The sequence below is a fragment of the Erinaceus europaeus genome, chromosome 7 (genome assembly GCF_950295315.1).
Source record: "Erinaceus europaeus chromosome 7, mEriEur2.1, whole genome shotgun sequence".
Taxonomy (NCBI): domain Eukaryota; kingdom Metazoa; phylum Chordata; class Mammalia; order Eulipotyphla; family Erinaceidae; genus Erinaceus; species Erinaceus europaeus.
In genome coordinates, this window is record NC_080168.1 from 80,996,101 (window position 1) to 81,021,073 (window position 24,973).

The 24,973-nt window shown below is 36.3% G+C and overlaps 1 protein-coding gene across 6 annotated transcripts in view; it reads left to right on the forward strand.

Moving 5' to 3' along the window:
* The window catches only part of FNDC3A (fibronectin type III domain containing 3A), a 135,760-nt gene that overhangs the window by 85,296 nt on the left and 25,491 nt on the right, over positions 1–24,973 (forward strand). For all 6 annotated transcript variants that reach the window (XM_060194856.1, XM_060194855.1, XM_060194861.1 and 3 more), the window contains 7 exons: positions 2,145–2,203; positions 7,376–7,533; positions 9,481–9,540; positions 11,124–11,262; positions 14,124–14,177; positions 16,392–16,516; positions 16,817–16,991. In XM_060194856.1, coding sequence (XP_060050839.1) covers positions 2,145–2,203; positions 7,376–7,533; positions 9,481–9,540; positions 11,124–11,262; positions 14,124–14,177; positions 16,392–16,516; positions 16,817–16,991 — 770 coding nt within the window. The remainder of the gene's footprint in view (positions 1–2,144; positions 2,204–7,375; positions 7,534–9,480; positions 9,541–11,123; positions 11,263–14,123; positions 14,178–16,391; positions 16,517–16,816; positions 16,992–24,973) is intronic.

A 24,973-nucleotide genomic window follows, 5' to 3' on the forward strand; every position in this document is an offset into this window, starting at 1 on the left:
ACATACAACTGATTTTTCCCCCTCTCATATTAATTAACTACTGATTTATGTCTACATTTTGCTAGGAGTGTACATAAACACCATTCTCACCACCAAAAGACTGTGACCCATCCCTCCCACCCACTCCCACCCCCCACTGGCCCAGGAAGCTGCATGTCTACCCCTCACCACAGGGTTTTTACTTTGGTGCCCTACTTACAATTTGATCAGGTCCTGCTTTTAGTTTCCCTTTCAGATCTTCTTACTCAACTTCTGTTAATGAGTGGGATCATCCCATACTCATCTTTATCTTTCTGACTTAGTTCACTTAACATAATTCCTTCTAGCTCTGTCCAAGATGGGTCAGAGAAGGTGGGTTCATTGTTTTTGATAGCTGCATAGTATTCCATTGTGTATATATACCACAGCTTTCTCAGCCACTCATCTGTTGTTGGGCACCTGGGTTGCTTCCAGGTTTTAGCTATTATGAATTGTGCTGCTATGAACATAGGAGTACACACCTCTTTTTGGTTGGGTGTTATGGAGTCCTTGGGGTATAACCCCAGGAGAGGAATTACTGGATCATATGGAAGGTCCATGTCTAGCCTTCTGAGAATTTTCCAGACTGCTCTCCACAGAGGCTATACCAATTTACATTCCCATCAGCAATGTAAAAGGGTTCCTCTGTCCCCACATCCTCTCCAGCATTTGTTGCTGCTGTCCTTTTTGATGTATGCCATTCTTACAGGAGTGAGGTGGTATCTTAGTGTTGTCTTAATTTGCATTTCTCTGACATCAGTGACCTAGAGCAGTTTTTCATGTTTGTTAGCCTTTTGGATCTCCTCTGAGGTGAATGTTTTGTTCATATCCTCTGCCCATTTTTGGATGGGGTCATTTGCTTTTTTGGTGCTAAGTTTGCTGAGCTCTTTATATATTTTTGTGATTAGTTTATTGTCTCATGTCTGGCATGTGAAGATCTTCTCCCATTCTGTGAGGGGTCTCTCTGTTTGTTTAATAGTTTCTTTGGCTGTGCAGAAGCTTTTCAATTTGATGTAGTCCCATTGGTTTGTTTCTGCTTTAGTCTTCCTTGCAGTTGGGTTTGATTCATCAAAGATGTCCTTGAGGTGTATGTGGGAAAGTGTTTTACCAATGTTTTCCTCTAAGTATTTGATTGTTTCTGGTCTGACATCTAGGTCTTTCCCCCAGTTTCGTTATGTATATAACATTGATAGCAATTAGTTAAGCCATTCACCAACCTAAGTAGTCTGTATTAGGATAGAGTATTCATTCCTTCTTCAGAAATTCTTTTAAAATTCTCTTGTTTACTTTGGGCCCTTTCCCTAACCTATCTCTACTATATGAATAACACTTCCTACTCTTTAAAATTTCCATTCACCGCCAGCAGAATTTAATGTTTTAATATACTCATGGCTTAAAGTAATAACAATGTATTTATTTAATGATAGAACCAGGGCACTATTCTGGCATGTGTAATGCTGAGGTTTGAAGTCATGCTTGTAAGTCTAGTACTATACACACTACATTACTTCCCAGGTCACTCAGTACTGATGTTGTAGGAGAATTAAACTAGAAGGTTTCAAGTGCATCAGTTGTAGCTATAACTATGGTCCAGCCAGTAGTACTATTTGGGGAACCACAATTAAAGTATGTCTTAAAAACACTCAGTTAACTTGTCATTAAGAGGTATGATATGGGCAAATGGGAATTTTTCAGAAACAGAAAAAAAAAACTATAAGTAAAAATGTACTTTTTGTAAGAAAAACTGACAGGTTCAGATATATATATAGGGTAGTATAATTAGTAATCATAGTTTAAATGTTAATAGAAACTGAAGACTAAGTTCTTCTTCTAGCGTTTTCCCTTCTTCCGTAGCCAGTCAACAGCGTCTGCTTGTTGCTGGCTTTGAAAGTGACTGGGATCCATGTGGATTCAGTCGGCTAGGAAGGATCGTCAGTTTCCCCAATGAATGGGTACTCACGGGATGCACCACAGGAAGGTTGATCCAATGCACCCCGAAGACTAAGTAAACTAGAAAATTAAAATCTCAAACACCACCCATTTTCAGGAGGCATATTGTGGAAGAAAGGAGGTAACTGTATTTAAGTTCATTTTTATAATATTGTACCTTTTTAATTTTTCCCCAGAAAAAGATGAAGAAACTAAAGCTCTTGAAGCACTTCTTTCCAACATTGTCAAACCTGTGGTAAGTATCTCATGTATCTTGACATTTCTGTATTTAGTATACACATAAAGGATTTTCGGTATCTTTTTTTTGAGGTCTCACTTAAAATTCAACTATCTAAAAGGAATGTGAGTTCAGTAATGCATTGATACAGACCTGACATAAGGAAAGACATTCTGATCAGTGAAGCAAAGTTGAATCCAAGAATTCAATATATGTTAAGTGACTCTACATGTCATAGGAACAGGCAGAGATCTATTGTGTGGATACAATTTAAGTATTTTTTAAAAGTCCATCATTTCTATGTCAAATATATCTAATGCTAGGTTCAAGAAAAAGTTGATATTTTTAACCCCTTTGTAAGTGTAGATATGACAGAAAAAAATCAGGAAAAGATATGACAGCAGAGCTGGCTACATAAAATTTTCTGCATATTTTCAAGTGACAAGTAAAGGTTAGTATGCTAATAGGGGAAAATATTTACATCATGTAAGATGAAAGATCTATATACTTAAACTGAATTTTCTTTTTTTTTTTCACCTAGCACTGTTCAGCTCTGCTTATGGTGGTGTGGGTAATTGAACCTGAGGCTTGGGAGCCTCAGGCTTGAGAGCCTCTTTGTATAACCATTATGCTATCTATCCTCCGCCTGAATTTTCCTTTTTTTTTTTTTTTTTTTAATTTCTTTATTGGGGAATTAATGTTTTACATTTGACAGTAAATACAATAGTTGTACATGCATAACATTTCCCAGTTTTCCATATAATAATACAACCCCCACTAAGTCCTCTGTCATCCTTTTTGGACCTGTATTTCACCCACCCACCCCAGAGTCTTTTACTTTGGTGCCTGAATTTTCTTCTTTACTAGAGATCCTGTCAGCTCTGGCTTATGGTGGTGCTAGGCTTGAAACTGGGAGCCCAAAGCCTCAGGCATGAAAGTCATTTGCATAGCTATTATGTTGTTTCCCCATCCTTAAATTGATTTAAAAAAAAAAAAAAAAAAACATTTGAATAGGCCTTAATGCCTCAGGGTTCTTCATTAATCAAAAGAAATAGTAAATTTTTCAAACTTTTCTTTAAAGTTCCATTTCTCAGTAGCAAGCTGTGCAAATAAAATGTTTATTGCAGCATTAATAATAAACAGCTAAATGATAAGTGGGGTGTCTTTACATAACCTAATGAGACAATGATATAGCCATTTAAAAATATAATTTTGAAGACAAAATATGTAACAATGTAAGAAGCATTTCCTTTTGTAAAGAAAAAAAATGCAGTATTTGGACAGTAAGCTTATGAAAACTTTACCAGAAGGAAAAAAACCAGTCTATCATAGTAGTTGGCTGAGGAAGCGTGAGTGAGTGTGTGTGTGTCTGTGTGTGTGTATACACACATGTACACGTACTCAGGGCCACCTTTATTAGTCAGATAGGAGAAAAGAGAAAGATACCATAGCACCTCCTATGTGGTTCTGGGGCTTGGAACTGTGGTGTGCATGGTAAGACTTGGCTCTTTCAAGTGAATATTTCTCTAACCCCAATCTTTCTCTGCTTTTTTTTTTAAATAAAAACTATGATTTCATTTTTAAAGCAAGCTAAGAGAAATGCCATAAATGTGATCTCTAATGGTAGAGAGAGAGAAAGCAATATACATAGAGTAGAAATAAACCTCCTTTTACTCGCACCTTCAATATAATCATGCATAATAGTTTGGGCTCCTTTTAGAACTATGTCCGTTCATTTATATATATCACGTCTGTCAAAAGTATTAATTGGCAAATTCACTCTATAAAGAATTTTGTTCCATACTCACAGAGGGGTAAGTGTTAGGGAAAGACGACCAGAGAGCTCTGAACTCTTAATTCCATCAGGACCTGGAGAGAGAAAAACAATACTTCATGTAATTTTTATCCTGTTTTACAGATGAAGCAAGTGCAGGTTTAATTATAAAATGTAATAGAGTTATTGAAGCTGGAATTGAAATTCAGGCAGTGTTTTGTATATATAAAGTGTACTGCCAGGGCCAGGTGATAGGTAGCACACCTGGTTAATCACACATGTTCAAGGACTCGGATTCAAGCCCCACTCCCCACCTGCAGAGGGGGAGCTTCTTAATCAGTAAAGCAGGTTCTTCAGCTATCTTCTCCCTCTCTCTCTTTTAAGGATTTATTTATTCATGAGAAAGATAGGGGAAAGATAAAGAACCAGACATCACTCTGGTACATGTGCTAATAGGGATTGAACTCAGGACTTCATGGTTGAGAGTACAATGCTTTATCCACTGCCCCACCTCCCGGACCACCTTCAGGTTTCTTCTCTATTGACCCATTTCTTCTCAGTTTCTCTCTCTGTTTAACCAAATAAAGGGGTGGGGGAGAATATTAAAAATAAATAGACATACAAATATATAGCAAGCAGTATATTGTATATACAAAAGACCTTTCCAAGATAAGCAAATGTATGTTACTGGATTTACTAGGCAAAGAATTTGTCGTCTTAATAGAATTTCTTATTTAATAGTATAAGGAAGACAATTTAGTAAAATAATAAGCACTATGTCATAAAACAAAGTAATGTTTATGGTTTGGGTAGTAATTTTTATTAAATTACTTGTGAGCCATGAAGTATGAATCAGTTGTTATATTACTTAAGACATGTTTTTGCATGTTCTACTTTGATTACAGCACCAAATTAACTTTACTACCTACATAAACATTCCATAATATTTGACCATTTATACATATTAGATGCTGTGCTACTAGCTGGAGATAGCAAAGGACAGTCTTGGTTCTATTCCACAGCCTAATTTTGTAGAGTAGCATCATGCTGTAAATATATATCAGTGAAGGCTAGGGCAGAGATATAATATTGTAGAGAATTGTAATAATGGGAACTAGCCATTGGCATTGATGTTCACCTTATTCTTATTAACACCTGTATAGTAACAGCTCATACAAATATTTAGTTTCTTGCCATGTAGGGCTGAAGTGAGTATTCACTGTTGTGTATGCTTATGCCCTTGTGAAAGTTTATAGGATATTGTGAAACAAAAGTTTCTGGAATTAGACTTCTTGAATCAAAAGGTAAACACATTTAAATTTTTATCATAGTTGTGTATTGCGTTTGTATCAGCATGCACTTCAGTTCACACTTAAGAGCGCCCCTCTCTCCATACCCTCACATACTGCATATTTATAGCTTTTTAATCTTCCTCAGTCAGGTAGGTGAAATGTGATATGTTGTTTTAATTTGCATTTCTTAATTCTGCATAATATTTTCCTGTTTAATACATTTTTATCTTTGAACCTTTTTAAATTTATTACAAGTTAATTTTTCCCCAGTCTTTAGTTCTGAATGGCCCAAAATGGTCTTTGAACTTGTGTTTAACCTATCTGTCCTTTCAGAGCAATTTTTTTTTTCAGTGATTTACAAAATTACAATTCCATACCATTCCCACCCACCAGAGTTCTGTGTCCCCATCCTCTCCACTGGAAATTGCAATGATTCTCCCAAGGTCACAGATAAAGTTTGACTATTATTTCTGTAACTGTCTTTTTTATTTCTTTCCTATGGTCCTGCTTGCTAAGTCACACATACACCTATTACTACTTCCAAATGTTTTTCCTTTTTTTTTTTTATCTCCTCTCTCTGGATCCTGATGGAATTGGTTTTCAGAGCCCTTTAATCATCTACCTCTAATATTTCTCCCCCTCTGGGAGTATAAACCAAAATTATTTTGGGAATTTAAAAGGTAGTAGGTCTGGCTTCTGTAACTACTTCTCCAATGGACATGGGTATTGGCAGGTTGATCCATACCCCAGCCTGTTTCTTTCTCCAGTGGGGTAGGGCTCTGAGTAAGCATTGGTGAGGTCGTCTGCCCAGGGAGTTTAGAAGGGAATCATAGTAGCATCTGGAACTTTGTGGCGGAAAGGCACTAAATTATGAAGCAGGACAAAATATTTAATAAATAGGAAACCAGAAAAGTAGGAATAGAACAGAATATTCTGGAATATTCCAGAAAGTAGGAATAGAACAGGTAAGAATAGGAATTTTAGGGTGGTAAGAAGCTAAGAATTCTATTTTAGGTATGTTCCTTGCGGGCCCATGACTTTAGTTTTGTTTGTTTGTTTGTTTTGGTTTGGTTTGGCTTGGGTTTTGTTGTTGTTTGTCTGGGAAGATGTAGTCATAGTTGACAATAGGGCTAGAAAGCTACATTAGGGCAGAGAATAGCTCCCAAACTTGAGGAAAACATATAAATACAGTTAACTATTTACCACATTGCTGGGCTGGTGGTAAATAGCTTCACAGGTGGTAGAGAGACGACCAGGGACTCATGGCTGAGCTGGGAAGCAGTATCTCGTTTATTAATCAGATACATCGCCTTTTATGCATCTCTTCACCGGAAGTGGCAAGGGAAAGGAAATGACTAGGAGAGGGGGCGGAGCAAAAAAAGAGTGCAAACAGAACATAGAAAGCTTCCATCTAAGCAGTGGAGATAAAACCAATACCCTGCAGGCAGGGCAGGAACCAGGTAAAACAGTGATTATGTAAATAGACCACATCTTAAGTAATACAAGTGAACCTAATGTGATGATCAAAACAAAAGGTCTTATAAGCAGAATTTAGAAGCATACCAACACCACATCAGGCCCATGTATACTCAAATTTAACACAGAAGCCTGTGTAACCTCTGAGTCCATGTCAATCTGAGCTCGAAGTCCATGGTCACAGCAGGGAACATTGTAGACTGCCCTCATTTCAGGACCAGTCTTCCTCAAATGGCAGAGTAGGTTGACCTAGCCTTCCTTAAAAAAGGAAGGCTACCATTGCTACTTTATAGGGAGGGTAGGGTACTGAAAAGGCCCTTGAAAGGGCTTATGATGGAAGTGACCAGTGATGGTGGAGAGAAGGTTCTGGGAGAGGTTTAGGGCCATCTATAGGGAAATCCTATTATACCATGACTTGGGCCCCAGGTGATGGGATGGGCTGGTAGTGACTGAAAAGAAGCCATGATTAAGAGTGTCAGAGCAAATTTTATCCCACCTCACAATGGCCAGGTTTCTGTTTGTGAACCAGTTAGTTACATGAGTAGATAGAAATACCTTTTATTTAACCCCAAAGACTCACTTAATTTTCTGCTGTTCATTGTGCATGTTATAGTTATTTCAAAGAACTTTTAAATCTTGTTTTTGCAGGCCTCAGACATCCAGGCAAGGACAGTAGCACTTAGCTGGTCACCACCTCCCAGCTTCATTAATGGCGAGACAGATGAGACTACAGTACCAGAGCCATACAGTTATGAAATCCTAATCTCAAGTACTGGAAAAGATGGGAAATATAAAAGTGTTTATGTGTAGGTATTTGGTATGTTTCTTTTGTATGAGATTTTCTTTTTTAAAATATTTTTATTTATCATTGGATAGAGATGGGGAGAAAGAGGAAGAGACAGAGAAACCTACAACCCTATTTCACTACTCATGAAACTCTTCCCCTGCAGGTGGGGACCAGGTGCTTGAACCTGGGTCCTTGTGCACTGTAATGTGTGTGTTTAACCAGGTGTGCCACCACCTGGCCCCATGATATGTTTCTTTCTGTCCCATTCTTTTAAGTTAATAGTTTATCACAAAGAGTGTATTACTGGTTGTGTTCTGTTTTTCCTTCTTTGTGCTTTTATTTTTGAATCTGTAAGTTGAGCAGCAATAGTGATGTCAACATAGATATCTGTATGCTGACTGCCATGTTTTTCCATCTACATCCCCTTGGAATCACTTTCATTGGTACATTTAGATTTGTTCTTTAACAGACTCCGTAATAGAGAAACTCCCTGTTTCACTATTCACATGTTCTTGCTTAAAACAGTAGTACTTAGCTGGTCACCACCTCCCAACTTCATTAATAACATACTGTAAATTATATGTAGAACTCAAGACCGTAAATACATATTTTTTTAAATGTGATACTACTGCATTATGGAGTTGAGTTTAATTCTTTTATTTGTAAGCTCATGTCCTTTTGAAAACAAATTAGAACCATTGTTCCTCATTTGTATATTGTAATCATATTTTTAAAGTATGTCAAGAGTTCTTTTTTCCTTGGTTTGGAAACCAAGGAAACACACCAAAATGCCTTTTGAGTCAGTGATTAAAATCAACTTATTAATAACATTTGTAAAATAACCTTTTCCTTCTTATTCTTGTAGAAGTAGCTTATACTAATGAAAAAGAAATGTACATTATTGTAATTTAAGCACTAGAGAAACTGTAATGTGGGTAATCATTTGAAATATCATAATATAATAATGGATACATCTTGAGTATTTTTTTCTTTTTTTTAATTGGGGAATTAATGTTTTACATTTAACAGTAAATACAATAGTTTGTACATGCATAACATTCCCCAGTTTCCCATATAACAATACAACCCCCACTAGGTCCTCTGTCATCCTTCTTGGATCTGTATTCTCCCTACCCACCCACCCCAGAGTCTTTTGAGTATTTTTTCAAAACATAACTAATACAGGGGAGAAAGGAAAGTGAGACTAGTCCAGTGAGTATCTAGTAGCATATGACTGTAAAAATGTCTAATCTCCTTTAACATAAAGATTTTTCTGTCAGTGGATGTTTCTACTTACATATGAATGCATACTACCAAGGAAGAAATTAATCTCCATTTATACCTGACCGGTGAGCACAAAAGGAACATTAGTCAGCTCTTTTACCCTGCACCAGTTAATACCACTTTCTGAGGATGTTGCTTCAGCTTCCCGGTATAGCTACATCCAAAAGACAAGTTTTATTACAACTTGTAATGGCTTTGGTAGGTAGGAGTAATAACAGTTGTATCAAGTAGTTATTTTTAAAAGGTGTATGCTATTGTTTTTGCAGATATAATTGTGGTAATGAGAAATGCTTTGCAATCATATATTTTATCTGATTAACTCTTCTTAAAAATTAATGAATTTTTAACTAGTTGAATCTGATTCTTTAGTAAGATAATATCTTTCCTGGCCACTCAAAAAATAAAGAATCCTATTTATGAAACTTGTTTAGCATCCCTCCTACCCCCCCACTCATTTTTGTAGTGCAGGTTTTTATTTAAAGTGATACGTGAGTATATACTTCAGTTTAACACATAAACTAGTTACACAAATTCCATATTAATAGAATCTGAATTTGACTAGTCTTAAAGTAAGTAGTATAATAGTTTCATGAAATACTACAAACTATAATGAATATATTGTATATTCTGAAATCCTTTATCAGACAATTAAATGTTACTCTTTCTCCCCCTTACTCCCCAGTGGAGAAGAAACAAGCATCACTTTAAATGATCTCAAACCAGCTACGGATTACTATGCAAAGTAAGGAACTCTTAATATGTTGCATATCTATTATATAGCATAGATATTTGCTTTTAATATTTCTTAGAGCTCTAGAATATAATTTTAAGTATTAATTTTGTATTTTATAACATAGACCTTGTGGATTTTTTTTTTTCTTTTAGTGTAATTTTTAATACTTTCCTAAGAGAACAAAAATAGCTTAGTCCTACAAGGTGGCTCACCTGGATAGTGCTGCTGTGCTGTCTTTCCCTCTCCCACTTTGTCTCTATCAGAAACAAGTCAGCTTGGAGAAGTGAAGTCCCTGCATTAGCAACAAAAATGTTTTAACTCAAGATTTTAAAACTATGGAAAGACTAATTGCCTTGTTGGTATGACGAAGAGATAGAAATTAATACTGATAAAACAATCAAGTGATGTTTGGTTTATAATGATGTATTTTTACTCCATTCTATTTTAGAAGAGTCTGGGATATTGAATCTCTTAGACTGTAACAATATTTGTTGAGGATCTTAGAGACTGTTGCTCTGTACCATTCTTCTGTCACAATTTACTGAAACTATATAGACTCTTGAGTCTCTTCACTTAAGACTCAGTATAATACAATTTGTAAAAGCTTTGTATAGTTTGGATTCTTACAATTAAACAACTAAGTCTTTTTTTTCTTTTGAAAAAAAAAAAAAAGAATGTATTTATTCATGAGAAAGACAGGCAGAGAGAAAGAGAGAAAGAACCAGACATCACCCTGGTACATGTGCTGCCGGGGATAGAACTCAGGACTTCATGGTTGAGAATCCAGTGCTTTATCCACTGCGCCACCTCCCGGACCACTTTTTTTTTTTTTTTAAGATAGAGACACGGAGAGACACCTGCAACCCTTCTTCACCACTCTTGAAGCCTTTCCCCTGCAGGTGGGGACCCTGGTCCTTGCACACTGTAATGTGTACGCTTAACCAGGTACGCCACCACCTGGCCACTTACTAAGTCTTCATTTGTATATTATATTGGTAGGCCCAAAGTATTGTCCAACCTACTATTTTTCTAACTAGCTTTTAAACCATTACATATATTTTGTGGATTATGTTCTCATGTCCAAATACTTTAACAGACATTAATTTCAGTTGTACAACATAGTGATTCAATATTTATGTATATTGCACAAGGTCAACATAATAAGTCTAGTAATATTCATACATGATTAAAGAAAAACTTTTTTGGTGATTAAATTTTTGGCCTATGCTCTTAGAACTTTCAAATATATAATACACTTTATTAACTAATCTTCATATTACCATTTTTTAATTAAATATAATCAAACCGAATAGACATTTTCAGTGTATACCCCTAGTCAAGGATATTGTTTCAGGACACTTGAGTGTAAGAGAGATACATACTGCATACACACAGATATATACCATAATTTAAAGTGTATTTCTATCTTTCATTTGTTAATGCAACATGGAAGCAAGCCACTGTTCTGTTTTTACAAGCTTCACTCTTAGCATTTCTTGACAAAACATATCAAGTAACATCTTACTAACTTGCAGGTACCTAAAGCTAGGATCCAGTGATTTTTGCCAGGTAATTCTGTTTTATCTCCACAGAGTCCAAGCAGAATCTAATACTATAAAGGGAACCCCTTCAGAAGCTGAAAGCTTTACCACCTTGAGCTGTGAACCTGACATACCTAATCCACCAAGGATAGCCAATCGGACCAAAAATTCACTTACTTTGCAATGGAGGGTAAGACTGTTCCCAACTAGATACTTATTCCTCTTTTTAGATTTCAATGGTTTTAGAGATAAAAATCTCAAATTAACTTGTTCTTGCTGTTTATTAGGCATTTGTTTTTTATATCTTAAGATGACACCACTGATTTTTCCTACTATGTAAATATAGAAGGAAAGATTGATTTGGAATTAAGTTTTTACTCCACTGGACATGTGATAAGTTTGACAGTCACAGCAGTGATTTATAAGCTCGCTCTTTTTTATAATGTTTTGCGTGGATGCTTTTATATCTTACTATCCTAAAATGAAATCTATAGTATTTTAGCTAGACTTATTCTAAAAATATTAATGTATACAGCTGGGAGGTAGGTCACCCAGTAAAGCTCATACTTTTACCGTGAGTGAGAACCCCCAGCATCACCAGGGGACACTTCATAGTTGGTGGGATGAGTACTTGTAGTGTCTCTTCTTTTTTCCTTCCCCCCATTAAATTTTTCTTTAAAAGCAAGTCCATTAGACCAGTGAAATTGTGTAAACCCTAGCACACCAGAAGTAGATAGATAGATGGGCTTTAAAGAATAATCAGGACCCAGAGAGAAGAGGAAAAGGGGAGGGACATTTGGATGTAGAAATAGGTTTTTGTGTGACTTGGAAAATAAGAAAAGATAGAACCTAAAAAAAAGAAAGGGGACAAATATAGACAGATAGTTGTAGAAATTATAGTTAACCCATATCTGCAATCTTAGAACTGTTGTAGCTTATAATGGAGGGATTGGGGAGTCAGAATTCTGGTGGTGGAAACAGTGTGGAGTTGTACCCTTGTTATAATTTTGTGAGTAAACATCAAATCAAATCACACACACACACTTAAAAATAGAATAAAGGAAGCTAGGAAATGGCACACCAGTTGAGCACACATCTTACCATGCACAAGGACCCACCTGCAGGGGAAAAATTTGATGAGTAGTGAAGGAGGTATGCAGGTGTCTTATCTTTTTTCTCTCCCTTTCTTTTCCTTTTCTTTTTATTTCATTTTATTTTATTTGCTAGGACAGAGAAATTGAGACAGGAGAGGGAAATAGGGAGAGAGAAGGTAGACACCTGCAGACCTGATTCATCATTGAAGAAGCATCCTACCTACAGATGGGGAGCAAGGGCTCAAGCCAGGTCCTTGCTCATAGTACTGTGTGCACTTAATCAGGTGTGCCACTGCTAGCCCCCTCTCTCTCCCCTCTCATCAGATAAAATAGAGAAAAGAGGGGGAAATGGCCACCAGGAGCAGTGATAACCCCAATGTCCATTAAAATAAATAAATATTTTTAATAAAATATTATGTTTTTATAGATAAATGTACTTAGCTACATATGAAGATTTAATGTAGTGGGCAGACAGCATATATAAATTATTAATTCAAATACCACAGATATTATGGTCAGTGGATAACATTGAAAAGTTGGAACGCGGGAGTCGGGCGGTAGCACAGTGGGTTAGGTGCAGGTGGTGCAAAGCGCAAGAACCAGCAGAAGGGTCCTGGTTGGAGACCCCAGTTCCCCACCTGCAGGGGAGTCGTTTCACAAGCGGTGAAGCAGGTTTGTAGGTGTCTGTCTTTCTTTCCCCCTCTCTGTCTTCCCCTCCTTTCTCCATTTCTCTCTGTCCTATCCAACAACGATGACATCAATAACAACAATAACTACAACAATGATAACGAGGGCAACAAAAGGGAAATTATTTTTTTTTAGGTTGGAACTTATAAAAAAGAAAACTTTTTATTATTGATTTAATAATGATTGACAAGATTGTGGGATAAGAAGGGTACAATTCCTACCACCAGAATTCCATGTCCCATCCCTCCCAAGGATCATTATGGGGTACAGAAGGTGGGATGTCTGGCTTCTGTAATTGCTTCTCCACTGGACATGGGCATTGGCAGGTCGATCCGTACTCCCAGCCTGTTTCTACCTAAGAAAGAAAACTTGCAACTTACTATTCTAGCAAGCTTGTTAATCCTCAGTTTTTCTGAGTAAATTAGATGATTTATGTACTGTTACCATTTATAAATCAGAAAGTGTGTATTAATTTCTTATGTGATAAGTACCATATTTTATTTCACTTAAGAGTATCATTTATCTGTGAAAATTACCAGGCTGTTTCCTTTGATGGGGCAATTGGAATAGAAATTAATTGAAGTGACTTCTGTTAAACATACTATATATGTTTTAAGTATAAGCCACACCTCTCCCAAATATGTCTTACCATATCATGCCCTAAAATATAGAGTCTGTTAAATAGAAGTTGCCTCAATTAAAAAACAAAACTTATTGTTTAGGCATCATATACTGACTGCTACAAAATCTATTTTGTTTTGAGTGCTTTCTCTGGCACCTGAATTAGCATTGAATTTTTATTTTAATTTCTAAATAGTAGAACATAAAGGGAGACTAAAATTTTCACCACTGAAGATTAATGCACTATTATCGGTCTTAGATATTACCAGTCTTAGAAAATAGTGCAGTCTTAGATAATAGATACGGAGAATCCTGAAGTAGAGTCCCAGACAGTATGCCCTTTTGGCATTCCTTTCTTTCAGTCTTTGCTGTGTTACACAGTACTGCTTTTAAAACTACAACTTAAGATAATTCTTGCTAAAAGAGATTGAATTATTCAGTTTTTTGAAAGAAAAAAAAATTAGTAGTCTCTTGGGCCATTCCCCCTTGTATGTGAAAGGATTATAGGACATACAGCACATATATTTCTCTTCTGGGAACATTTTTCCAGGACTGAGTCATGGAAAACACCTGCAACACAATAGAACCCTTTATTAGATCATCACTGTCTTTTTTTTTTTAATGCTAATTTGTACTAATTTTGTTTTAGGCTCCTAGTGACAATGGCTCTAAAATTCAAAGCTTTGTTTTAGAATGGGATGAGGTAAGTAAATTAATTTTTTAAATGGCTAAAATGTGCATATTTGAACCATTCTTTTCTCTTTAAAAATGAGGGACCAGACAGTGGCACACTTGGTTGAAAGTGTACATTACTATGTGCAAGTACCCAGTGTTTAAGCCCCTGCTCTCCACCTATAGGTGTCTTTCTCTCCATTTCTCTTTGCCCTATCAAATAAAGTAGAAATAAAAGAAATCTATATGTATGTGTGCATATACACACAAATGATGATTGCTGCATTGATAATATTCTTAGAAAATACCACTAACAAGACCCCTTTTCTATGTTGATGTTTTGTTTTTTTTCTGACTAACCATCAAAACTGTCACATGGGTAATTACATTGATAGAGGTTTTTTTTTTTTTTCCTGCATCAGTCCAGTCCTAAAAGCAAGTATATTTGTTAATTACAGATTATTTAACAAATCACCACAAGTCTGGCAACTTATATTCATTCTCTTAAAATTCTGGAAACTAGAAATTTAAAAAAAATTTTTTTAAGATATCTTTCACTAAGGCCAGAGAGTAGAGGAAGATTTATTTCCTTGTCTTTTCCAGTTTCTACAGACTGTACTCCTTACATGTTTCATGGCTACATAAGCTATCTTGACTTCCTTTATTTCTCTTCTGTCTTTAATCTTTCTCTGCCTGTTTTAGGCACCTAGTGACAATGATTCTAATACTTAAAACTTTATTTTATTATGGGTTGAAGTAAGTATATTGAATCTTTTGTAAAATGGTTAAATTTTTATGCCTATCCTCAGAAATACCTTTTTTGGAGAATTCAGTAATAGTATTAGAAAAGTATGAGCTATCTTTTTTTAGTGGTTTCTCTGTCAAATGGGAGTCTTTCCTCTTGTTTGAGGAGAGGGTACTGGAGACCCTCCCACCTTTGGTAACATCTCATCTCTTGCTACTGCCTTTACCCACCTTTGGTTTTGCCCTATTCTACACTTCAAATTTCTATTTTGTGTTGAACTTGCTTTTTTTCATATTGAAAAGATGAAATTGCCCTCCTCCCCAAGAGCCTAAAATAAATGAAAATTGAAACCAAAAAAAGGGAAAAAAGGAACAGACACAGGCAACTAGGTTTTATTCCAACAGCTTTAAGAGAATTAAATATGGTGATACGGAAAATTGTATCAAGTTATGAAAAAGTTAGTAAAATTTAGTACCAGTGAAAGTTGGCAATCAAATTATGAATAGAGAGATAGCTCCTTTTGTTTTTTTTTACTTGTAATCAAAACATAAAGAAGTCAAAAGTTGTTGGATCCCACCTTTATTTAACTTCAATAGGTTATAGTTAATGCCATGTGACTTGGCATGGGGCAAGGTGGGGAAGCAGCCATCCTGGGTAACTTGACTGGGAGGCAAATTTTTATGTTAGGTAACTCAGTAAAATGAACTGTAAACACTATTGAAATTACTAAGAGTGGCCAGGGAGCTGGTAGAACCCTGCATGTTTATACATTAAATCCCAGTTTTAATCCCAAATACCTCAAGGGCCAAAATTAGTGCTCTATTCTTTCATAAGTGAATCTCTGAAATAAACCTAAGGGTTCATTAAAGCAGCCAGATACAAGGAAGCAGAAGTTGCCCTTTCCCTCTGCTAACAAGAAAATGGATGGAAATTGATAAATTTTTGTTTTAGTATGTTAAGTTTCTGAAACTCTTAGTTTTCCTAAACTACAAACTTCTCTCGTCAAATTGCATGTGATTGTGCTTTTAACTCCTTCAACTGTTTAAGCAAAAAGAGAGAAAGCTTAACTCTCTAGATAGGAATATGGACAGGGTTAGAAACTTAGCTTTAAAGTATTTAACGTTTCTTGGGTTAAGCAAAGTCAGCAGAATTCCACATCAAAGATTATCATATTTCTACCACTATAATCCTTCATGGAAATTTTTATAAAATGTGAAAATCTGGAGAGATAACATAATGGTTATGCAAAAAGACTGTTATGCCTAAAGATGCAAGGCCCCAAGTTCAGTTCCCAGCCCTGGCAACACCATAAGCTCTTGTCTCAAGGGGAAGAAATTTGTTTTCCTTCCAAAACAACAGGTTTAAATCAGCTAAAACAGGGTAAAGTGTATGTTAACATTCTCTTAATATCCATGATGTGTATATCACAGAAATGCCTTAAATGTATACTAATAGTGTGGGTTTATCTTTATATACTATATAATTACCCATTTCTTTTAGGGAAAAGGAAATGGAGAATTCTGTCACTGCTACGTGGGTTCACAGAAGCAATTTAAAATTACTAAACTGTCACCAGCAATGGGTTGTAAATTTAGACTCTCTGCCAAAAATGACTATGGTACAAGGTAACATACATTTCAATGTAAATATTTTAGATTATATAGTTAATCTTATTTGTATAAATTATTCAGGCCAAATTATCTACTGAAAGTTCTTAGTTCAGTTGTGTTGTTCACTAAAAGCTTAAAATCCGAAGTCTTAAAATACTAGCTCATGTTTTCATATCTGACCATAAAATATCAAATCAGATATACTGTTTTTGTTTATTACTATCAAATTGACAATTTTTTTAGAAAAATGCTGCTTATCAAAACTGAATTCTTTACCTAATTTTGTTTCATTCCTTTTTAAAAATGTCCCAACAGCGGTTCTAGTGAAGAAGTCTTATATTATACCTCAGGCTGTGCTCCTTCAATGCCAGCAAGTCCTGTATTAACTAAGGCAGGAGTTACCTGGCTCTCCTTACAATGGAGCAAACCCTCAGGAACACCATCAGATGAGGGGATTGCTTACATTTTAGAGATGGAGGAAGAAACTTCAGTAAGTATGAACAAGCACCTTAAATGGGATATTTAAAATATTTGATGGGGCCAAGAGATAGCTCCCCCAATAGAGCATGAGTTTCACTGTATGGGAGACCCTGGGTTCAAGCTCCAGCTCCACATGGGAAGGAGCATTGTGGGTAAATAGTGAATTATTACTCTTAGGTCTCTCCTCTGTAAAATAAAATGAGAAAAGTCAACTAAAGAGGCTGCTCTGCAGTGGCATCACACATATATGAGACCCTAAGTTTATCCACTAGTGCGCAACAACTGGATATTTCAAAGAAGAAAATAAGGGAACCAGGTGGTGGCACACCTGATCGAGTGTACACATTATAGTGCACACAGACCTAGGTTCAAACCTCTGCAGGTTCTCACCTGCAAGGGGGAAGCTTTACAAGTGGTAAAGTAGTGTTGTAGGTGTCTCTCCTCTTTCTCTCTTCTCTGTCTTTAATAAATAAAATATTAAAAAGAAAATAAAACATTTCAGTATGGCTTTAATCCTAATATAGCACAAAGATACTGTGGATTCTATTCTAGGTCACCACGATAAAATGAATGTCACAATAAAGTGAGTCATACAAATGTTTTATTTTTCCAGTAAATAGGTTTTTTTATACTATACTAAAGTATAGTGTGCACTATAGCATTGTGTCTAAAGAGACAATTGTAAAAGGGGTCAGGTGGTGGCACACTTGGTTAAGTGCATGCATTAATTACAGCCCGCAAGGACCTGGGTTCAAACCCCTAGTCCCCCCACCTGTAGAGGAGAAAGCTTCATGAGTGGTGAAGCAGGACTGCAGGTATCTCTGTATCTTTTCCCTATCTTCCTATCCCCTCTGTTTTTCTCTGTCTCTATGCAATAAATAAATAAAAATATATTTTTAAAAAAATGTAAATGATTTTAAGACTAGGAATATAGCTTAGTAGTACATGCCTTGTATATAGGCTGCACAACTCTGAATTTATTGCTTAAAAAAAAAAAAGTTAACCATCCTCTGAGCCTACTATAGCCTCTAGCTCTTATACAAGTGGGAGAGAAGTATGGGGGTGGGGGAGTACCTGCAAAACCCAGTAAAATGAATTGCACCTGTAAATATTATCACACTAGTTAGATCTTTTCCTAGATGCCTTAAAGTCCTCAGTTAATGAGGAATTGACAGTAAAGGGAAACTTAGTATTTTTTTTTAATTTATTTCTTTATTGGGGAATTAATGTTTTACATTCAACAGTAAATACAATAGTTTGTACATGCATAACATTCCCCAGTTTCCCATTTAACAATACAACCCCCACTATGTCATTTATCATCCTTCATGGACCTGTATTCTCCCCACCCACCCACCCCAGAGTCTTTTACTTTGGTGCAATACGCCAATTCCATTTCAGGTTCTACTTGTGTTTTCTTTTCTGATCTTGTTTTTCAACTTCTGCCTGAGAGTGAGATCATCCCATATTCATCCTTCTGTTTCTGTCTTATTTCATTTAACATGATTTTTTCAAGGTCCATCCAAGATCGGCTGAAAATGGTAAAGTCACCATTTTTTACAGCTGAGTAGTTTCCATTGTGTATATATACCACAACTTGCTCAGCCATCATCTGTTGTTGGACACCTGGGTTGCTTCCAGGTTTTGGCTATTACAAATTGTGCTGCCAAGAACATATGTGTACACAGATCTTTTTGGATGGATGTGTTGGGTTCCTTAGGATATATCCCCAGGAGAGGAATTGCAGGGTCATAGGGTAGGTCCATTTCTAGCCTTCTGAGAGTTCTCCAGACTGTTCTCCACAGAGGCTGGACCAATTGACATTCCCACCAGCAGTGCAGGAGGGTTCCTTTGACCCCACACCCTCTCCAGCATTTGCTGCTGTTACCGTTTCTGATGTATGACATTCTCACAGGAGTGAAGTGATATCTCATTTTTGTCTTTATTTGCATTTCTCTGACAATCAGAGACTTGGAGCATTTTTTCATGTGTTTCTCGGCCTTTTGGATCTCTTCTGTGGTGAATATTCTGTCCAAGTCCTCCCTCCATTTTTGGATGGGGTTATTTGTTGTCTTGTTCTTGAGTCTAGCAAGCTCTTTATATATGTTGGTTATTAAACGCTTGTCTGATGTATGGCATGTAAAGATCTTCTCCCATTCTGTGAGGGGTCTTTTGGTTTGGGTAGTGGTTTCTTTTGCTGTGAAGAAGCTTTTTAATTTGATGTAGCCCCATAGGTTTATACTTGCTTTAGTCTTCTTTGTTATTGGATTCGTTTCATTGAAAATGTCTTTAGAATTTATGCGGAAAAGAGTTCTGCCAATATTTTCCTCTAAGTATTTGATAGTTTGTGGTCTAACATCTAAGTCCTTGATCCACTTGGAATTTACTTTTGTACTTGGTGAAATATAGTGATTCAGTTTATTCTTCTGCATGTTTCAACCCATTGTTTCCAACACCATTTGTTAAAGAGACTCTGCTTTCCCCATTGAATAGTCTGGGCTCCTTTGTCAAAGATTAGATGTCCATACGTGTGGGGCCTCATTTCTGGGCTCTCAGTTCTATTCCACTGGTCACTATGTCTATTCATATTCCAGTACCAAGCAGTTTTGATGACAATGGCCATATAATACAGTTTGAGATCTGGGAGTGTGATGCCTCCGGTTCTGTTCTTTTTTCTCAAGATTGTTTTGGCAATTCTAGGTCTTTTCTGGTTCCAGATAAACTTTTGTAGCATTTGTTCTATTCTCCTAAAAAATGTGCTTGGAATTTTGATGGGGATAGCATTAAATTTGTAGATGGCTCTGGGTAATATATTCATTTTGATTATGTTAATTCTTCCAACCCATGAACATGGAATATCTTTCCACTTCTTTGTGTCTTTTTCAATTTCTTTGAGTAGTGACTCATAATTTTCAGTATACAAGTCTTTCACTTCTTTTGGTTAGATTTACTCCTAGAAATATTGTTTTTGTTGCTATAGTAAAAGGAATTGATTTCTGGATTTCAGTTTCTTCTAGCTTAGTGTTTGAATAGAGGAATGCCACTGACTTTTGAATGTTAATTTTGTAGCCTGACACCTTACTGTATTGCCTGATGATTTCCAAAAGCTTCTTGCTGGATTCCTTAGGTTTTTCCATGTATACTATCATGTCATCTGCAAATAAGGAGAGTTTGACTTCTTCTCTTCCAATCTGTATGCCTTTAATTCCTTGCTCCTGCCTGATTGCTATGGCAAGAACTTCCAACACTATGTTGAATAGTAATGGTGATAGTGGGCATCCCTGCCTAGTACCTGATCTGAGTGGAAATGCTTCCAGTTTTTCACCATTGAGTATGATGTTGGCTGTAGGTTTGCTATATATAGACTCCACTATCTTCAGGAATTTTCCATCTATTCCCATTTTTTGTAGTGTTTTGATCATAAAGGGATGTTGTATTTTGTCAAAAGCTTTCTCTGCATCTATTGATATGACCATGTGGTTTTGGTCTTGCTTTTGTTGATGTGGTGGATCACATTGAGTGATTTACGTATATTAAACCAACCTTGCATGCTTTGGATAAACCCCACTTTGATGAACAATCTTTTTTATATACTGCTGTATCCGGTTGGCTAGAATTTTGTTCAATATTTTCGCATCTATGTTCATCAGAGATATTGATCTGTAGTTTTCTTTTTCGGTTGTGTCCCTGTCTACTTTTGGTATCAGAGTGATGTTAGCTTCATAGAAGCTGGCAGGGAGTATTCCAGTGTCTTCAGTCTTCTGGAAGACTTTTAAAAGTAGAGGTATTAGTTCTTCTTTGAAGGTTTTGTAGAATTCATTTGTAAAACCATCTGGTCCAGGACTTTTATTTTTGGGGATATTTTTGATAACTGTTTCAATTTCATTAGCTGTGATGGGCCTGTTCATGTTATCCACTTCCTCTTTACTTAGTTTTGGAAGTTGGTAGGTATCTAGGAAATCGTCCATTTCTTCCAGGTTCTCTAGCTTGGTGGCATATAGTTGTTCATAGAAGCCTTGCATGATATGTTGAATTTCTGTGGTGTCTGTTGTGATATCTCCTCTTTCATTTAGTATTCGATTTATTTGGGTCTTCTCCCTTTTTTGTTTTGTGAGTCTGGCTAAAGGTTTGTCGATTTTGTTTACTCTTTCGAAGAACCAACATTTACTTTCGTTGATCTTTTGTATGGTTTTCCTATTCTCAGTGTTATTTATTTCTGCCCTAACTTTAGTGATTTCTGACCTTCTCGTTGCTTTAGGGTTCCTTTGTTGTTCTTCTTCTAGGTCTTTAAGATGTGCAATCAGGCTGTTTATTTGTGCTTTTTCTTGTTTCCTAATGTGTGCTTGTATAGCTCTGAACTTCCCTCTTGGGACTGCTTTAGCTGTGTCCCAAATATTTTGATAGCTTGTGTCTTCATTTTCATTGAACTTTCGAAACATTTTGATTTCTTCCTTGATTTCCTCTTTGACCCAGAAGTTGTTAAGAAGTGTACTGTTGAGCTTCCACATTTTGGGACTGTTACTAATCTTTTGCTGATTGGTAAGTGTTAGTTTAATTCCACTGTGGTCTGAGAAGATGCTTGGGATGATTTCAGTGCTCTTGAATTGGCTGATGCTGTCTTTGTGGCCTAACATATGGTCTGTCCTTAAGAATGACCCATGTGGATTTAAGTAAAATGTGTATTCCAGTTTCTTGGGATGAATGACTCTGAAAATGTCCAATAGTTCTAGTTTATCTATGTCTTCATTTAGCTCCCTTATGTCTTTATTGATTTTCTGCCTGGATGATCTGTCCAGTTGAGATAGTGGGGTGTTGAAGTCCCCTACTATGATTGTGTTACTGTTAATATATTGCTGTAGCTCTTTCAGTACAAGTTTGATGTATTTAGATGGCTTCTCATTGGGTGCATAGATGTTAATAATTGTTAAGTCCTCTTGATTGACTGATCCTCTGAACATTAAGTAGTGTCCATTCCTATCTTTTTTAATCTTACCTATTTTAAAGTCTATCATGTCAGATATGAGAATAGCTGTTCCTGCCCTTTTTTGTGGGCCATTGGCTTGTATGATAGTTTTCCATCCTTTCACTTTAAGTCTGTGTTTGTCTTGTTGAGTTAGGTGGGTTTCCTGTAGACAGCATATTGTTGGATTGTGTTTTCTGATCCATCTTCCTACTCTGTGTCTTTTAATAGGTGAATTCAGGCCATTGACATTTATTGATATCAAAGATTGAAGATACTTTAATGCCATTCTTGTAGAGTTTTAGAGTGTTTTGATATATGTCCTATTTGTGGTGGTCTGATTGTTTATAGGAGACCTTTGAGAACTTCTTTCATGGCAGGCTTGGTGATGGTTGCTTCCTTCAACTGTTGCTTGTCTGAGAAGGTTTTGATGCCTCCATCTAGTCTGAATGACAGTCTAGCAGGATATAGTATTCTTGGCTGAAAGCCTTTCTCATTGAGCACTCAATAGATATCATGCCATTCTTTTCTGGCCTGTAGTGTTTGTATGGAGAAGTCTGCTGCTAATCTTACGGGTTTTCCTTTGTAGATGACTCTTTGTTTTTCTCTTGCAGCCTTCAGGATCCTTTCTTTATCCTTATTCCTTTCCATTCTAAGTATGATATGTCTTGGTGTCTTTAGGTCTGGGTTAATTCTGTTTGGGACCCTCTGCGCATCTTGAATCTTTATGTCTTTGATGTTGTCTAGACTAGGGAAGTTTTCAGCTATGATGGCCTGGAAAATGCTTTCTTCCTCTCCTTCTCTTTCTTCCTCTGGTATGCCAATAATGTATATATTGTTTCTTTTGAAGTCATCCCATAGGACTCTTGTTGTTTTCAGCATCTCTTAATCTCTTTTTGAGATCTCTCACTTCTTTTCTTGTTTAGTTGTCTCTAATTCTCTAATTCATCCTCAACCTTGCCAATTCTGTCTTCAGCCTCATTTATTCTAGTCTCTCTGCCCTCTACTGTTTTCTGGAGTTCATCTATTTTGTTGCCCTGCTCTGATACTGTTTTAGCTTGTTCAGCTAGTTGCATTCTTAGCTCAGTGATTTCAGCTTTCAGCTCTCTAATGACCATGAGATAATTAGTATTTTCTTCCATATTCTCATTTGTTGTTCCTGTATTTCTGATTATAATTTTTTCAAATTCTTTACTCACTCCTGTTATTATTTCCTTAGCTAATGTTTGGATGTTGAACTTGTTATTTTGTGCTTCACCCTCTGGAGGACTTTTAGCTGGACTCTTGTCCTGGTTCAATTCTCCAATATTTTTTCTTGTTTTAACCATTTTATATATTATGTTATGAGTTCCCTTTATCAGTACTTTTCAAATTATTGATCACTATTGAGTATTTTCTTAATGTTTAGACAAGGATTTTTTTTTTCTTCAATGATTTTTTTTTCCGTGTATTTGTGCCTAAAGTTATAGACTGCACTAAAAATATTGGGGGGCAGTGATGAAGAGTGGCATTTACATTTACAGCTGACATCTAAACTATGCACCTCTAAAAGATAAAGAAATACGCTTCGCAAGTGGTGAAGCAGGTCTGTAGGTGTTTATCTTTCTCTCCCTCTGTCTATCTTCCCCTCCTCTCTCCATTTCTCTCCGTCCTGTCCAACAACAATAAACAATAACTACAACAATAAAACAACAAGGGCAACAAAAGGGAATAAATAAATATTTAAAAAACTGATAAAAAGATAAAGAAATAATCTCTCCCTTCTCCAGCCATTTTCTCAAGCAGCATAGAAGATTTGAAGAGTCTCATAAGAGACTAATAGTGTTCTGAAGCCAGTTACCAGTGTTCATGTCTGAGCTGGATTAAGTAATTTCTATTATGGTACCACAGCTTTTCAGAGCTACTTTGAAATACTAGTCTTCTGGTAGCTATATGTTCAGGAGAATTAAAAATACATACTTATACAAAAAAATTATATAAATATTCATAGTATTATGTGGAAACAAACCAAATATCCATTAGCTGATGAATGGATAAACAAAATGCGTATCTAGAGAGATGGACGACTGACATATGCCAGTCAAATGGGTACAGATCTATAGAGAGAGTATGTTAGTGGGAAAAGGGGGCAGTAACTAGTAACCAAAAATAAAAGTACACTTAATCAGGAATTGATATTTGTACTAACTTGCCAGTTTACTATGAAAGATGAAATTTATATACCCAAATGATAATTTTTAAGGTATATAATTTATATCTTAATGTTTTTATTTCTAAAATAATGACTTAGAAAGTAGTAAATAGAAATTATTAATTATTTTACAGTTATTTCTGTATACTTAAGTCTCAAACTTAGGTGACATCCCTCATGACTGCATAGCCACTCATTTATCTAAACACAGGCACATGTAATTTTTTTTTTAATTTTTTATTTATAAAAAGGAAACACTGACAAAACCATAGGATAAAAGGGGTGCAACTTCGCACAGTTCCCACCACCAGAACTCTGTATCCCATCCCCTCCCCCGATAGCTTTCCTATTCTTTGACCCTCTGGGAGTATGGACCCAAGGTCATTGTGGGGTGCAGATGGTTGAAGGTCTGGCTTCTGTAATTGCTTCCCTGCTGAACATGGGCGTTGACAGGTCCATCCATACTCCCAGTCTGTCTCTCTCTTTCCCTAGTGGGGAAGGGCTCTGGGGAAGCAGAGCTCCAGGACACATTGGTGGGGTCATCTGTCCAGGGAAGTCTGGTCAGCATCATGCTAGCATCTGGAACCTAGTGGTTGATAAGAGAGTTAACATACAAAGCCAAACAAATTGCTGACCAGTCATGGACCTAAGGGCTAGAATAGTGCAGATGAAGAGTTGGGGGGGTCCTCTGTTTTGTAGATAGCTAGTAGGCATATTTTAGTTAAATTCCAAAGGGCCTGTAGCTATACTAGCTGTTTTGGTTTTTTTTTTTCCTTTTTCTTTTTGCCCCTAAGCCTGAAATCTGATATGCCAGTGGATCCAAGTTATATGTCAAATAGTT